The following is a 12691-nucleotide window of genomic DNA, read 5'->3' as shown; positions in this document are numbered from 1 at the left end:
CCCCATTGTCTCAGGAGCGTTATAGCCTTAGAGTACTAAGTTGAAGCTTTCAGAATATGTTGCTAGAATTCGTAGTCATAAGTATTTACAGCCACAAGTTGTCAAATTTGATTGTTTTTGCAATCGTATATGCAATTAGTTACAGCCATAGTCAAAAGTATTCGCAGTCATAAGTAGTTTCAATTGTAGTCATTGTCGGAGTCACAAGCAAGTCGTAGTCACAATCGCAAATAGTCAAAGCCGCAATTGCAGGTAGGCGAAGCTACATTGGAATCATTTACAGTTGCAGTCATAGTAGTAAGTAGCAATAGTGGCTCTATATGTCTCAGTTTGATACCCATAGCCACTCCTAAGATATTTTAGATGTGCCCTTTTCATAATCCGGGTGAACAGAATGCCTTTTCATTTAGATTAAAATCCCCTTCAACCTTTACTGGAATTCCCCCTTAATTCCCTTAACCTTTTCAGATACACCCTGGGATCACTCCCCCTTGTGTCCCATTGATAAATCCTGTAGGTAAACAATGTATAAATTGAGTAATTTACAACTCTTTCCCCAGGGACTTTAAGGGTGTGGAATCTCCAGAGCCATAGAGCTTTTCACTATTTTCAACAGGTTGGCTCATTCATAATTTTGATCAGTGTTGAGATGGATGGGACATCTAAAAAGGACGAGGGAGCCCTTTCCTCTCCAAGCACAACATACCCTGATATTTTCAACTTAATACCCTCATCCGTTCCAGAGATAGCGAGGATGTGCCCTTTGACAATCAGAATACAGAAAAAATGTTTTGATTTTATTCAGTATTTAGTTACAGTCACAGGTTGTCAAAGTCGTACATTGTCGCAGTCACAAGTAGTCACAGTCGTAGTTCCAACTAGTCGCGGTTAAAAGCCCAGCAGTATTGCGAGTAGTAGTAAATCTGGAAGTTTCCAGTTAATAACCTTAGCCACTCCTAAAACGTTGCAGGTTCTTCTTTATGATAGTCTGGATGCATTAAGTATCTTTTGGGTTAGTTCAGTAGCCCCTCAACATTCCCTGATGTTCAATTTAGCCCTCCTGGCTTTCCCAGACACACCAGACTCAAACATTTGCCCTTTCCAATGATAAATATTGTATGTAAACTATCGTCAAATTGTACAGTTTGAAACTTTTGCCCTTGAGGCTGCAGAGGGCTTAGCATTCCAGGAGGCATGGTTATTAGACCTCTTGACGATTTTGAACAATAGAATTTTTCAAATTTCGATTAGTGTTTGACAGGAAGCCTTTAAATTAGGCAAGTGATGATGGTCTTCCTGCCTCCGATTACTTTTGAATACCCCTCAAACCCTCTCTGAAAGTTTCTATTTCATACACTCAGCCTTCCTTTAGGAGTCACGGTCACAGTCTGGACAAGTCACAACAACAAGCAATTGTATTTGGAGACACAAGTAGTCATAGTTGCAAGTAGTTGCCGTCACAAGTAATTTTATACATAGTCAAGAATATTCTTAATCAAAGTCGAGAGTAGTCAAAGTTGCAGGCAAAGTAGCGGTAGCAGTAGTAGCTCTAAAAGTTTCAAATTAATACCCTTACCTATTCTTAGGATACTTGTACATACGCATACTTATAGACTTGACGCACATACTGTCTGTTGATTTAGCTAAACACATCCCTCAATATTCTCTGAAATTTCATTTCACCCTTAGTGTTTTTGAACGCTCCCATGATCAAAATTTCCTCCTTTCCCAATGATAAATGCTTCAAGTAAACAATGGCAAATTGCATAATGTACAATGCTTGCCCTGGGGTTATGAGGGTTATAGCATCCACACATGTAAACCTATTAGACCATTTGACTATTCTGAATAATATGACTTTTTCACTTTTTCGATCAGTGTTGAGACGAGGAGGCATTTAAAAAAGGCGAGGGGAATCGTACCTCTCCAGTCACTCTACAGCCTATTCCTCTATATACTCCAGAAGATTCAACTTAATACCGAATCAGGTCGGTACCGAATCAGTACACCCTTTGAAAGCCATTGAAAGCACATAATGTAACTAATTTTTATCGACAGTTCTTTTAAAAATTATGTAAAGTTTCAGCTTTATACCCAAAACCTTTTTGGAGACCCAGGATCAAACATACTGTTTTTTTTTCAATAAAAGAAAAACCTTACAAGTAAAGAATAATCAGCGTGTGTAACTTACAACGCATCCTTGCATAACCTGAAGCGATCTTCAAGGGAAAATGAGCATGAGAGGGTGTTGATTGCGCTCCAAATACATTCAACTCTTAAAAAGACCACTAGAAATTTAAGTTTCTAATCGGATGAGCCCCTTTCAAAGTTTGTACAATCACACCTTCCATATGATGGCTCTTGGGAGAAACAACAATACATTGTATCCTTGTGGGTCTCTACTATGGCAACACAAAAGCCTTGCCTCTGATACGAACCATGTAAGTAAAGCAATCTACTTGATCGACCGCAATATCCAGCATCAGCTCTTAACATTTCTTTATTACCAGTCTAAGCGACCTAGTCTTCTAGACATTGATTTTTAAACCTATTCTTGCACCCAGTCTCTCAGAACCTTCAGAAAATCATTTATTTTGCTAATATTTCACGCTGGACACTCAAATCATGTATGTATCTGGGATACCTTACAAGGGTAGGACTTTCGCCAAAGCTCTCCTATTGCCTGAATGAAACAATTGTTGATAATCTATGAAACTGATGACTAAAAGGGTGAGATGGCTCAAGCACTTCTAACTTATTAATCATAAAGTGGAAACTTGCTTGACGCACTCTCTCCCCATCTTAAAACAGCACTGTTGTCTCTTAAAACTTTATCTACAGCATCTCTAAGTCAAAAAAGAATCATCATACTAAGCTATATGCCTCCTACAGAAACCAAGCTAATGTTTTGGTAATTACCACAATTAATCTTATCATGTTTCTTATAAGGCGGTTAAATTGGAGTTTCTATAAATCGCTAGGAACTTTCTTTTATTATCACTAATTATCACTTTAGAATCACTATATTTTTAAGAATCATTTGCCACACCATCAATTCCCTAAGGGTTTACGATTTTCAATTATTTTAGTAGTGTCTCTAGTTATTTATCACGAAACAAATCTTCCTTTGCTCTTAAATTGACAAAACCGTTTTAATTCTGTATCATTTCTTGTAACTCTATCGCTATTCACCACGTACACAAAGCGTTTTGCTCTTCTCTTGTTAAATCTTTTCTTTCCTTATAGCTAGACGAGACCTTTTTTCTTCATTAGACTTGGAAAAGTCCAAATTGAGTGTTTCCTCTCTTAATTTACAAACTAATGCGGTATTTCACTAGTATACCGCCTGGCTGCATCTCCAAGATCTTTAACAATTTTGCACACGGGCTCCAATTAACACACCTTTAGTTTATATACCAGTGTTTTCTACACTTTCCTTACTTTTATCTTATTCTCATACAATAAATCATTCAAATACTTCTTGAAAAATCCCCTCCTCTTTTTTTCTTTTCTTTGTTTTACTAGAGTTCTACTCATATTTCTAGCTAAGTTTCTAACTTTTGTTTCCCAAGAGACCTGCTAGCTCACAAACTTTATTCCTTAAATTATTAAGTCTAGCTTTTAAGCTGTAAATGTTAAAGCAGTTATATATTCCATTATTACTGGAAAGATCATATTACGTTGTTCATATGAATGAATGAATGTATTTAATACCCATTTATATAAGAACAGATGGGGCACGAAAAAGAAAAACAACATAAGACACTAATTCATCCGACACAAACATTCATTTTTGTTCAAAAATTTAATTGAAAAATGTTTTTTTTTATAAATGTTTCGAACTAATAACTCATCTTTCAAACGTTGAACTCATCGAATTTTGGTTAAGAAAATGACGAAAAGCCAGCTGTTGAATTTTGGTCATTAGCTGGGACATCTAGGACAAACTGCTATTTCTAAAGCTTGCGAACATGCTGTATTCTATGGAAGAAGTAGAAGTAAAAAACATTAAGGCATTAATTTTCGATAATTTTTTTGAGAAAGTAGCCTATTAAAAGAATGGAAATTCATGATGAAAGAAGGTAATCAGTTATTAACTTTTATAAGATTCAGATAACCTTCTCGATAAAGTTATGACTGAGCTGTTTCTTGTGAGGCTGTCTTGGAAAGTAGACCTAGCTGAGTTATGGAATGAAACTTTCTGAAATAAATTCAGATTCTTAAAAATTACTCCAGGAAGGTATTTTGAAGTATCTTGCTCTGTACCTCCCTCCTCTAAAAGACAATAATCCTTTACAATCTTGTATTTTGAAATTGAAGCTTTGAGAAGTAGCCTAGATCTAGGCTAGGCTTCTGCTCAAACAAGGCACAAGGATAGCATTTTGAGCTTCTTGCCTCTTCTCCATCCTGATTGTAAATTTCAAAAATATCTGTTTTAGATTTAGGAAGATTCTGGCTTAGTGAATTGCCTAATTTCTATCTGTGTCAGGCTAGATCCAATGAAAAGACTGAAAGTCCAAAATTAAAGAAGGCCTAGCCTACATAAAGTCTGGTAAAATTTAAGGTAATTGACTTCTTGCTATCTCTGAAAGGGTTTAGGTTAGGTAAATTAAACTTTCAGGGATGAATCTAAAGACTAAAGTATGTCCCAGGAAGGTACTTTGAAGCAACTACAGTAAAATTCTAGTTAATTGACTTCATGCTATCTCAGAAAGGGTTCAGTTTAGGAAAATGAAACTTTCAGGGATGAATCTACAGTCTAAAGGATGTCCCGGGAAGGTATTTTGAAACAACTACCTCCACTCCTTCTCCCTCTAGAGTACCCTGACCTTTGATAACCTTTAAAAATATGTGTCTTATAAAAGTGAAACCTTGCAAAATAGATCTTCTGCTTAATTAAAGTAAACAAAATTGTTTTCAGCTTCATAACTTTGCTCAATTCTATTATATAATGTTTTAGAGATATGCAAATACATTTCCTAAATTTTGAAAAAAAACATTGATATGGCTCAAAATTCTACTTGAATAACAGGAATTGCATTTTCAGAACTAAAGGCAGAGAAAAAGCAACTAGTAACTGAAAATTATGGTAAAATGTTGTTTTGTCAAAATTTCAATAGGTTTATTAACCTGTCATCTGGGCAAATTTCAAGGCCCTCTAAAGGGAGAAGGAGTGGAGGTGGGCACTTTAAAAATACCTTCCCAGGACACACTTTAGTCTGTAGATTCATACCTGAAAGTTTCATTTTCCTAACCTAAACCCTTTCTGAGATAGCAAGAAGTCAATTAACTATAGAATTTTACCACAAAAACTGCTGGGTAGAAAAATATGATTCTCAAATATAAAGGAAGTTGGGACGGATTTGTCATTTCTTTGTATTTTTAAATGAAAATACCAAAAAAGTAAATTCTTTGTTAATATGATTATGTTTCTTATTGGGTAAGGTCTGTATTAATAGACTAGCCTATTCTAGTAGCTAGGAAATGAACTTAGCCTTGGCTACCTCTATTGTCAAAATTGCACCCTGAATCCAAATCTAACATGCATTTGTGTCAGAAATGAACTTTACCCCCACCCCTATAGGCTATATACTAATTCATGGCATATATTTGCACATGAGGGGGGGGGGGGTAAAGTAAGTTCAAACTTGCCTCTATAGTTAGAATTGCATCCTGAAATAAATTTAATGTTCATTTTCATCAGAAATGAACTTTACCCTCACCTCCCTAATTTGTAAATATATACCATGAATTGGTATATATAGGGGTAGGGGTAAAGCTTATTTTTGACACAAACGAATATTAAATTTGGATTCAGGGTGCAATTCTGACTGTTGAGGTAAGTTTATATCTTAGCTACCTAAATAATGTCATAATATAAACCTCACCCTTCTTATTTTTTCAGTGTAACAGTAAAATTCTAGCTTAGTGACTTCTTGCTATCTTGGAAAGGGGTTAGGCTAGGAAAATGAAACTTTCAGGGATGGGTCTACAGGCTAAAATATTTCCTGGGAAGGTATTTTGAAGTACCTACCTATACTCTCTCTCCCTCTACAGGGTCCTGACCTTTGATGACCTTTAAAAGTATGTGTGTTATAAAAATGAAACCTTACAAAATAGATCTTCTGCTTGAATCAAGTATAACAAAATTGTTTTCAGCTTCACAACTTTGCTCAATCCCAATTTATAAGGTTTTAAAGATACGCAAATACATTTCCTAAATTTTGAAAAAAAACAGCAATGATATGGTTCAGAATTCTACTCAAATAACAGGAATTGCATTTTCAGAACTAAGGGCAGAGAAAAAGCAACTGGTAACTGAAAATTAAGGTAAAATATTATTCTGTCAAAATTTCAATAGTTATAGACCTGTCATGTAGGTGAGTTTCAGGGCTCTCTAGAAGGAGAAGGGGTGGTGGTGGGAACTTTAAATACTTTCCCAGGATATACTTTAGCCTGTGGACCCATCCCTGAAAGTTTCAGTTTCCTAACCTAACCTCTTTCTGAAATAGCAAGAAGTCACTCATCTAGAATTTTACTGTAACTAGCTCTGCACCCCCCTCCTCTAAAAGACAATAATCCTTTACACTCTTCTATTTTAAAATTGAAGCTTTGAGAAATAGATCTAGGCTAGGCTACTGCTCATACAAGGCACAAGGAAAGCATTTGGGGTAAAATTGGAGCAAACAGTATTACTGGCTTTCATATAAAGTGGACATACCACTCAATGCCTTTTTTTATGCTCTTTACTAATATAATAATTGCTTCTACCAGAAATTCAGATTTAAGCACTTTTTGACCTCTTAAAAATGACCTAAATATGGGGTCATTACAAATCTGTAATAGTTTTGAAACAAATTTGGGCTATATATTTGCACATCAGGGGGGAGGATGGGGGATGTTTTTAAAGCATAGCATATATTAAAAACGTAAACTAACCATTGCTGTTTTTTTTTATGTGTTTGTGCTGTTGTACTGGTGATTTGTCTTTAACTAGATATAGGGAATGTACACCTATTTACAGATCTTTGAAAAAAAAAACAACAATGGTTAGTTTACATATTTAATATATGCTATGCTTTACCCCCCCCCCCCCCCAGCCCCCCTGATGTGCAAATATTTAGCCCAAATTTATTTCTAAACTATTACAGATTTGTAATGACCCCATATTTAGGTCATTTTTAAGAGGTCAAAAAGTGCTTAAATCTGAATTTCTGGTAGAAGCAATTATTACATTTGTAAAGAGCATTAAAAAAGGCATCAAGTGATATATTCACTTTATATGAAAGCCAGTAATACTGTTTGCTCCAATTTTACCACATTTTGAGCTTCATGCCTTGTATCCATCCTGATTTATAAATTTCAAAAATCTCTGTCTTAGATTTAGGAAGATTCTGAATATGGCTCAGTGAGATAGCCTAGCCTAATCCCTTTCAGTGCCAGGCTAGATCCAATCAAAAGACTGGAAGTCCAAAATTAAAGTAGGCTAGTCTAAAGTTTTTTTGGTAGCTTATCAATTTAGCATTCCCACTCTTCAGGAGGAAAAACAGAATTCTCTAAAATAAAGGAAGTTGAGACAGATTTGTCATTTCAGATTTTATATTTTTAAATGAAAATGCCAAAAAAGTAAATTCTTTGTTAATGTGATTAAGTTTCTTATTGGGTAAGGTCTGTATTAACAGACTATTCAGGTAGCTAGGAAACAAACTTAGCCTTCCTCTATTGTCAAAATTGACCCTGAATCCAAACTTAACATGTATTTGTGTCAGAAACAAACTTTACCCCCCACCCCTAAGTATACTAATTCAAGGCATATATTTGCACATGGGGGGGGGGGGTAAAGTAAGTTCAAGCTTGCCTTTATAGTTAGAGTTGTATCCTGAAACAAATTTAATGTTCATTTGCATCAGAAATGAACTTTACCCCCACCTCCCTAATGCATAAATATATACCATGAACTGGTATATATAGGGTAGGGGTAAAGCTCATTTCTGACTCAAATGAATGTTGAGTTTGGATTCAGGGTGTATTTCTGACTATTGAGGAAAGTTTATATCTTAGCTACCTAAATAGTGTGTTAACATAAACCTCACCCTTCTTATTTTTTAGAAATGAGAATTTTTATAGGAATATTTAAAAAAAAAATGTTATTCTAAACAATGTTTGCAGCTGTCCCTGTACTTTGGCACGCTCCAGAAGAATGACCTACATTCTAAGTAATAAAGATTGCCCTCTAGCCTATAGGCCTATTCTTGGACGAATTCTATTGAATTCTCTAATGGGTAAATATTGAACAATTCAAATAAATGACCTATAAATAAATTAAATAGCCTATACTGATTCATGCCTTTTTTTATGTTCTATCTGAATATGATAACTACTTACATGCAAATTCAATTTTAATCTAACCTAACTGGTAAATTTGTACTGGGTCACATAATTCAACCAAGTTAAAAGTGAAAATGTCATTTCATCCTTTTTTTATGCTCTTTCATAATTTAGTCATATCTTCTGAGACTAATTGCATCTTGAGCCCTTAAAGGGGCCCCAAAGGTATTTCATTTTTGTAATCACACAAAGAAGTAATCAACACTAGTTAAGTTATTGAAAAGTGGTTAAAAACATATTGCAAGTTTATAAATAAGTTGTTCAATATTAATATATTTCATAATGCTGTACTTATTTATGAAAATTCAAACCTCATTTATTAGGCAACTGAAATATTAACTATTTTCCCATTGTTTTGATTTAAGTTTGTATTTTTAGATAATATTGACAAAAAAATAGTGCTAAATTTTACAATTTGAAACTTTGTCATTGACTATAAAATTGAATGTAAACAGAAAAAATTAGAGAAAATAACAGTGTGGTCAGTTTCATTAGCCAAATTATTTTCCAAGCATTCGTCAATCAAATCATGTCTCTTTGTGATGGATGTACAGTTTTGTACCTTGATGCAGCACAAAAAATTTTGAATAATAATGATTCCAGCATTGATTTTTTCAGGTATGTTTGTTTTTTAAGTTCACATTTCTTATTTTTAAATGCAATATTTTGTTGAAATAAATTTTATATATTGGAACTCAGGGTGGGAGGTTTTGTCAATAGAACTAACTGGGCTGGATAAAAGGCAATTAAACCCAATAGGACCCAATGCTGCCATTGAAATATAAGAAAAAGTCTGAAATTCTGAACTATTCTTAATAATTCCAGTAAGCATTGCTTCTGGAGAGGGATCATTTTCCAGCTAAAACTAATAAATCTGTATGATATCAACAATGAATTGTATAAGATTAAGGAGCTTAGCAATTGTGCTTATTGAAACTGAAGACACTAGAAAATCAGATTGTAAAACTTTTTTGAAGAATTTAGTGAACAAATCTTGGAAATATGTAAACTCCTATTTTTTCAATTGAGAGTAGGGCCAGCACACCATAATGGTATTCCTAACAATTTCTTTTCCCTTGTATTAATAAGCAAATATTAAGCAAAGAAGTGTGCATTAACCCACAGCACATACTCTGGAATATGTTTGATGAGTTGAGCCGCCATAATCACCAACTAATGTTTACAGGATTCATCTTTACCATAGGCAAGTTCAAACTTAAGGTAGACATCTGATACCTAGTGAAAGAACAAAGACTCATTGATTGTTTTGGATTGGGACAATGTATACCTTGGCAATGTCTAAAAAAACTGGATAAGGTTTGTCATTGTCATGATAGTCCAGGCATTGGTGATTACATTGAGCATTTCTTGCCAGAGTGTCATAGGTTTGATGATCTGAAGAAGAGTCTTGTTGATACTGTCTCAAAATTAGGGCTTTTGGTTTTGACCCTGTTAGTTCATGAGTTCTTTAGGAAAGACATTCAGTTGAAAGGTAAATGTTAGTATTGCAGGATTCATGAACATATCTCATGCCTGAGTAATTTTGTGGAAGTGAATTCTGTGAATTGACAGAGGCAATTTGATGAAGGGACTCTGGCTACCATTAAGTGACCCAGTGTATGGTACTGTATACAGTGTATGTTAGTATTGAAGGCAACGACTTTGGGTCATAATTGTAACCATACAATTTGATCAGACACCTAGAGAACCATAAAAAAACTACATTAGTATGACAGTATTATACATTAAGAGTTGTAAACAGGTTGCAATGTTTGAGCAGTTGTTTGAGGCAACAAATTATGCATTTGAAGTTGGCTATCATAACAGAATGTGATCACCAAGTTCCACCTTTTTAGTTTTCTGTTGTTTTGAAATGTTAATTGATATTTTTAATTATTCACAGAAGCTTATGACTTATTAATAATTTTTAGTCACTGTCCTGCCAGAAAAGCATCCTCTCCTCCAGTGACACATGATGAGTCTGCTAATTTGCCAGGTTCTCCAGCTGATATGAATGGAAAAGAAGAGAAGCAAGATGTTGAAATGAAAGGATCAGAACCAAGAGATAAACTGAAAGATGTGGATGAGAACAGCAAATCTAGGGATATCAAATATGATCCATTTTCTGATGATGATGAGGACATAAGTCATTCTGACAAGGATCAAGGTTTATAGCTTTTTTTTTTGTTAAGGATCATGATGTATATGTGCATTGCTGGGCTTTCTTTTTCAGTCTTTTGTTTCGAGTCTTTTTCAGTCTTGAGCTTTGAGTCTTTTGTTAAAAAGCAATATAATTTTTTTAAAAGAAAATTCAATTTTTAGGATCAATTATTCACATTTTCTGTGTATTTTTAGACAGAACTAGGTGATGTTTGGCATATAACTTGTTGCTGTCAACTGATTAAGAAATCATGGTTAATTTTCTGTTGAATGTGTTCACATGATTCAACATAAAAAGGATTAAAGATCTAGTGAGTGTATGAAATGTATCAATTAACAAAGAAAAGTTTTGATGCACATTGAGTTAAGAATATTTGAGAATTAAGTCTACCTCTTGCTTTCCCCTAGAAAATTTATGAATATTAACCTGAAAACGTACTTTGTCATGTTTTGACCCTTCTACCTCCCTAATAAACTTTTCTGATCCCTCTCACATTAATGTTGATTCAAGAAAGTGTAAGGGTGGGAGGAGATGGCCAAAATCAATTTTTGAAATTCTTAGGGAGAAATAATTTTTGAAAATTAAAGGTAGAAAGGAAATTTTTTCAATGATAATACCAAAGATGTACTTTCAGTGGAAACATAATACAATATTATCAAAAATCTGAGAAGTAAAAGGTTGGGGGCGCGAAAATAAATCGCCCCCTCCCCTAATAGACTTCTTCCCCTTTCTTAGAGCTATTGTAGCTTACCCATCTTGTAGAACACAAGTCCTGTAGTTCTATGGATCATTCCATAGTTTATCTTGGCTTTTTTTCATTTGTTTGATATTTGTGAGCAATCAGTGGTCCACTTGGTAAATAAAAATTATGCCCTAAGGTGGCAAAGTAAAAAAAAGCACAAGCCTTGGACAGAAATTATGAGAAAGTACTATACTTCTCCTTAGAATGAAGGGGGCCAACTTTTAAATTTTAGATTAGTAAGAAAAAATCACTTAAGGGATGAAAATATGAACTCGTAGATCATTTTTTGGAATTGCATCAATCCTATCCAAAAAACATTAAAATAATTAAAATACTCTACAAAATTCCTATAGAAATATACTGCTACTACTACTAATAATTCACTGCAGCACCAAGCCACCTTGTTGGCCAAAAAGGACAATCTTTGGCAATCTGTCATCCTTCATCTGCAGAACATGGCCTAGCCATCTCAACCTTTCTTTCATTATAGCCCTTGAAAGTGGAGTTGAACCACATTTTCTGTACAACATACTGTTTGGAATACAGTCAGTCAGACAGGTACTCAGAACAATCCGTAGGCAATTTCTCTGGAAAACATCTAGTAAATTTTCATCTGCTTTTCAGAGCGCCCATGCCTCAGAGCTATATTTGACCACTGTCATCACTGTAGCTTCCAATATTCTAATTTTGGTTTGCAGACTTATCTTTCTATTCTTCCAAACTTTTTTTTAACTGTGAAAAAACACCCCGAGCCTTAGCTATTCTACTTTTAGCACTTCACTGCTCCTTTTCTTTACTGCTCCCACCGTCTTTACTAATAATAGTACCAAGGTAAGTGAAGCTCCCAACCTGATCAATCTTTTCGTTACCCAACGTCACCTTTTCATCTTCACTTATTCCTAGCCTTAGCCTTCTTAACATTAATTTTCAAGCCTATTCTAGCACCCAGAACTTGCAAAACCTCTAAAAATTCATTCATTTTGCTCACACTTTCATCTAATATGCTCAAATCATCAGCATAATCTAAGTACAGGAGCGTTTTCCTCCCCATTTGATTCCGTGGTCTCCAATTGCCTTTCCTATGCCCCTTAAGACAAAGTCCATCAAAATGAGCCGATATAAAGGGGGATAGTACACAACCCTGCTTAAAAAGGTAAAGGTAAAGGATACGGCATTAGACTTTACAGTCCGTACCGGCGGTGCTGATCTCCGTTTCTTGGCCCTTCAGCCAGGAAGTGCAACTCCTGATTTAATACAAAACCAGTTACTAACCTTATCTCCTACCTTAACCACAGCAATATTATTCTCGTACATGGCACAAATCACTTTAATGTATTTTTATGGCACTTGGTGACACCAAGTGACATATACCAATGACAAATTCTTTTGCTCTGTCTGTT

General features: G+C 34.7%; 1 protein-coding gene across 1 annotated transcript in view; it reads left to right on the top strand.

The window, feature by feature from the left end:
• The first annotated feature begins 3986 nt into the window (after window positions 1-3986).
• Window positions 3987-12691, top strand: part of LOC136028697 (pre-mRNA-processing factor 39-like) — a 62182-nt gene continuing 53477 nt past the window's right edge. Inside the window, exons 1-2 of the mRNA XM_065706528.1 lie at window positions 3987-4082; window positions 10320-10555. Of these exons, the coding sequence (XP_065562600.1) occupies window positions 4060-4082; window positions 10320-10555 (259 nt within the window). The 5' untranslated portion in view covers window positions 3987-4059. The remainder of the gene's footprint in view (window positions 4083-10319; window positions 10556-12691) is intronic.

Source organism: Artemia franciscana, chromosome 7 (genome assembly GCF_032884065.1).
Source record: "Artemia franciscana chromosome 7, ASM3288406v1, whole genome shotgun sequence".
NCBI lineage: Eukaryota > Metazoa > Arthropoda > Branchiopoda > Anostraca > Artemiidae > Artemia > Artemia franciscana.
The sequence above is the reverse complement of the archived record's forward strand: the minus strand, read 5'-3'. Positions and strand labels throughout refer to the sequence as shown.